Source organism: Microtus ochrogaster, chromosome 7 (assembly GCF_000317375.1).
Source record: "Microtus ochrogaster isolate Prairie Vole_2 chromosome 7, MicOch1.0, whole genome shotgun sequence".
NCBI lineage: Eukaryota > Metazoa > Chordata > Mammalia > Rodentia > Cricetidae > Microtus > Microtus ochrogaster.
Window position 1 is genome coordinate 44,743,587 of NC_022014.1, and position 5,051 is coordinate 44,748,637.

Consider the following 5,051-nt stretch of genomic DNA (forward strand, 5'->3'; position numbering starts at 1 on the left):
TCTTGTAGGCCAGGCTGGTCTCGAACTCACAGAGATCCGCCTGCCTCTGCCTCCCGAGTGCTGGGATTAAAGGCGTGCGCCACCATCACCCGGCTGAGTCTCATCATCTTGAAGAGCAACCTTAAGCTTCCCTGGCTTTGGAAGAAGCCCCTTCAACCTACTCATGTACCTTATCCAGAGACATTTGGGCAGCTCATCCCAGATCAAGGACAATCATGGATTCAATAATATTCTTGTCCGGATGTTTTTGCCTCCTTGTCACTAATCATGGTCACCTAAGAAAGCTTTAAGTAAACAGGTTCCCAGGTCTCCAGTCCAATGAAAGATTCAGAGGAATCTTGCCTGAGGGGACCTGGCAGTCTGTATTCCAACAGAGGCCCTATGGAAGTGGGATGTGTTGATCTAGCCTGGCCCTTGGGTCCTGTGATGTATGTGGGATCCCTAGAGCCCTGCATGAAGATGTCCAGGTCCCACGAGTTTAAGCTTTCCTTTGTGCTAACAACTATATTATAATATATTATATTATATATTGCTGGATATAAATCACCCACACCTTGCAATGGAGAAAGAGCACTCATCAGTGAGGCCGAGGTCATTTATTTTGAAGGCTTCTATCTAAAATTGGCTACATCAAGCATTTCAAAGCATTAGAAACTCAGGAAACAATATGGGAGATGGGCAAAAGAGCGAGAGCAGATGATGAGGAGAGATTATGTGAAATGCTAGCTTTTGGACATGGCATAGCCATTGCACTAAGGAACTCGCAGCAGCTGTGGTTACTGCAAGCCCCAGCCCTTCAACATCCCAGCATGGGAGTGGGAGATCACATCCATCCCTGGTTCTAGCTGAGGAGTTATCGGTCGGTAATGGCTGCTGGCGGGGGGAAAAGTCATTTTCTTCATGGGTGTAACATGAAGGAGGAGGAGAGCATTCTGGGAAGAAGACAGATTCCAGAGGGAGTGGGAGAGGAGTATGGTCAAAATCAACTAGAGGCATGCATGAAATTGTCAAAGCCTGAATTTAGAATTGTGTTGTAAATAAAGAGTTAGAATAAGTACCACTCTTGAAGATGTTCTTGCTGGCCTCAATTTCTGGACTTAAAGAGCTATCAAAAGTTCTATAAGAGTTGTAGGAGTGGGCTAGGATGTAGTTCCATGGTAGAGAGCTCACCTAGCACACGAATGGCTTCAATCCCCAGTATCAAACCTGGCATGGTAATGCATGCCAGTAATCCCAGCACCGGGAGGTGGAGGAAGGAGGATCCGAACAAGATCATGTTCATCTACATAGTGAGTTAAAGGCCAGCCTTGAGATACATGAGACCTTATCTTAAAATAATAACAATAAAATGATAATAATATTTTTAAATTAATTTTTTAAAAAGAGTTGTATGCCCAAGTTTTCCCCATAGGTACTTCCTGCCTACCTCTTTATTTCATGTTTTATTTATGTTATTTTAGCTACATGAGCTAAATTCCTTGAAGCAGCAGAAAGTCTTCATTCTGGACCTGTTCAAGACTCGGAATATTGCCACAATAACAGTGATGTCTGTGATGCTGTGGTAAGCAATGAGCACTCTGGGAATGCAGATGTGTGGCACCCAAGTATGCAACTGACTTGCTCTAGTTGGAAGGAATGTGACAAAGCCTAGACATCCCCCGCAGCAAAATGAGGACTGTGGAATGCTAGACATGTCTCGTATTGATTGATGGAACCGAATATTGGGAAAGCTATAGGTAGCAACAAGTCCGCAGTATGGGACCCCACCGTGGAAGGTGATGGGCTTAAGGCTGCTGATGGCCCTGGGGACCAAAGCAGAAGTGTTAAGACTCCACCTGCTTTCTGGAACTGGAACAGTGAAGTTAATGTCACCTGCCTCCCTAGTAGCAAATTAACATGTGATTATAAGGCACAGAAGTAATGACCTGACTTTATTACCTAGATTTAGTCACAAATCTTCAAAGAAATAAGGAAGGAAAAGTAATAACAACCTATATGCCCCAGAGATAACAACACACAGACAGACAGACACATGCACACACACACACACACATAGACACAGGCACACACATACTCACGTATAGACACATGTGCACACACACCGCTGAGTACCAGAATTGGCAGGGACTCTACTTTAGAAAAAATGCTGTTATGCAATTAGAAAACCATCAGTAAGAAACACCCTGGGCCACAGCTGCTGTGAGCTCTCTTCAGTCTTAGCTGTCAGCACACATCACTTGTGTAGTGTATCCCGACTAATGGCACCAGGAGCACCACGTGTGAGAGTCACTGGTTCTCTGCGGCAGTAAGGTTAACTTTTTCATGTTGTTTTGGATCAGTCCTATGTCCCCACCTGGTCTAACAGAGACACCTAGCATATTCTGAAAGCTTTCTTCAGAGATGTGTGCTCTCCTGTCATGCTCAGATGTCCTCACAGGGGCATCTGCACTGTTGACCAGTGGTCTATGCAGAATAGCATTGTTCTACAGCACTTTCTGCAGAGACAGGAATATTTATAATCTGTGTTGTCCATCACAGTAGCCACCAGCTCATGTAGCCACTAAGCATGTGAAGTGTCATTTCAACTGAGAAGCTGAACTTATAATCTCACTTTAATGTATTTCCATTCAAATAGTCCAACATGGCTAACACCTACTTAGAGGATGCAGGACCTAGACCAATTCATGACCGTCATAAAAGTTTAGAGAGCCATGGGCCACTTTGTTTGTGATTTATCATTTGTCTGTCTTTCAGGATGCTAACCTCAGTGGGTTACTTTGCTCTGTCTCTCAATGTTCCTAATTTACATGGAGATGTCTACCTGAACTGCTTCCTCTCTGGCCTGATTGAAGTTCCAGCCTATTTCACAGCCTGGCTGCTGCTGCGAACCCTGCCTAGGAGATACATCATAGCTGGAGTGTTGTTCTGGGGAGGAGGTGTGCTTCTCTTGATCCAAGTGGTACCTGAAGGTAAGAAGTTAGCCCAGGCTAACAGCATCCCAGAAAACCTGGATACATTAACGACCTAGAGTGTCAGTACTAGTGACCAGCCTCTCATGAGTCACCACTCCCCCGTAACACAGCTCTGACATCACCAAACGTTCATCAGATAGGCAGGTGACAGCTGACTGTGACATTTCCTATGTTCCCAACAACTGTGCCAGCAGGGTATGGTGGCCCATCCCTATAATCTCAGCACTTGGGAAACAAAGGCAGGAAGACCAGTTCAAGGCCAGTCTCAGCTGCATAGCTAATTTGAGGCTAGCTCAGGCTGCATGAGACACTGTCGAAAACACAAACAGAAGCGGCAGGATAGTGCATGCAGAATGGCCCAGTGGGTAAAGGTGCCTTCCACCCCACGCTAAGGACCCAACTCGCATCTTTGGAACCCCATGGGAGAAGGAGAGGACTGACTCCAGCATCTCTTCCTTTCACCACACCTATGCCCTGACACACACTTGCCCACAGACATATAACTAATAAATGTGGGGGTGGTGCAGTAACACTAAACAAAAACTCCAAAGTCAAAGGAAGATGTATTTCCTTTCCCTAATGTATCTAACTTTCTCCTTTTGTTAAAAGACAAGCTGATATATCATAGATATATTGTAATATGTAAAGAAAACTGTTTCTTTTTGCGGTTAACTTTTTAACCCCTGCAGTACTAAGGTTTAAACCCAGGGTCTTGCACTAGCTTACTATATCCCCAGCCCTTTGTTTATTTTTATATAGAGGCAAGGTCTTGCTAAGTGACACAGCCTGGCCTTGAACTCATTACATAGCCTAAGATAACTGTGAATTTATGATCCTCCTGCTTTAGCCAGTGAAGTATCAGTAGCTGGGATTACTAGCACGCGCCAGGAGCTGGAAGGATAGCTCAGTGGTTAAAGTACATAAGGACCAGAGTTCAGATCCCAGAACACGAATTGCTGGGCAGGCATGATGGTTCACCTGTAATTATAGCCTTGCATGTCTACACACATAGAAAATCATGCAAACAGCATATACATTTGTACACCACACGAACGAAAAGAAAGACTTTCTTTGAAAGCATGTACCAATGATCCCAACTAGAACTAGATTTCTTAATAATAAAAATCAGGAAAGGAAGGGCTGGCCCCTCTCTTTAGAGATTAAACCTAACTATATTAACATCTAACAACTCACCGTGAAACTGCTGTAACAACAACAACAACAAAACACACACACACAAGTGGACAGGGGCCTCAGTATACATTAATAATCCAGAATAACAGTAGCTCCGGGTCAAGGCCACCCCTCGCCTTCCATCGTCAACCGTGCGCTGATGGGGATGTTTGAGGACAGAGTCTTGTCCAGCAGTACTTTATGAGGAATCACCACACCGCAGCAAAAGGAGACCATAAGGGAACCGAGTTCGTATCAGTTCTAGAAGCACCTGTCTGAAATGAAGCTCTTTTCCAGACTATAGCTTCGTGTCCATCGCCCTGGTGATGCTGGGGAAATTTGGGGTCACCTCTGCCTTCTCCATGCTGTACGTCTTCACGGCAGAGCTCTACCCGACCCTGGTCAGGAACATGGCCGTGGGCATCACCTCCATGGCCTCTCGGGTGGGCAGCATCATCGCTCCCTATTTTGTTTACCTGGGTGAGATTCCTCTTGTTCTGTCTTCAAATTCATGGTTTGTTTTAATTTTTTAATGTATGTTGCATGTGGGTGTTATGTGCGTTGTGTGTGTGACCAAGGGCCTTCTTTGGCCAGTCCCCTCATAGGAGGGGTTGGTGTCCTGTGCCGGTCACATACTCTGCCTGCTTAGTTTCACAGCCCGGCTGCAGGAACATTTCATCTTAAAGCCCTCGCCAGTTTCTTTTCATGATGATTCCCCGTGACCCCTTCTGCTATGACTCTATTAGGTTCCATTTATCTTCTCTCTCTCTCTCTCTCTCTCTCTCTCTCTCTCTCTCTCTCTCTCTCTGTGTGTGTGTGTGTGTGTGTGTGTGTGTGTGTGTCTTTTGATCTAACAAATTTTGTATTTTATGTATATGGTGTAAGCATAGCACTTTTGTCCCTGGT

At 45.1% G+C, this 5,051-nt stretch overlaps 1 protein-coding gene across 1 annotated transcript in view; it reads left to right on the plus strand.

Annotated features, from left to right (window-relative positions):
- LOC101985696 (solute carrier family 22 member 4) overlaps positions 1 to 5,051 on the plus strand; it is a 65,114-nt gene that overhangs the window by 47,885 nt on the left and 12,178 nt on the right. The window contains exons 6-8 of the mRNA XM_005350083.3: positions 1,461 to 1,561; positions 2,755 to 2,969; positions 4,443 to 4,625. Of these exons, the coding sequence (XP_005350140.1) occupies positions 1,461 to 1,561; positions 2,755 to 2,969; positions 4,443 to 4,625 (499 nt within the window). The remainder of the gene's footprint in view (positions 1 to 1,460; positions 1,562 to 2,754; positions 2,970 to 4,442; positions 4,626 to 5,051) is intronic.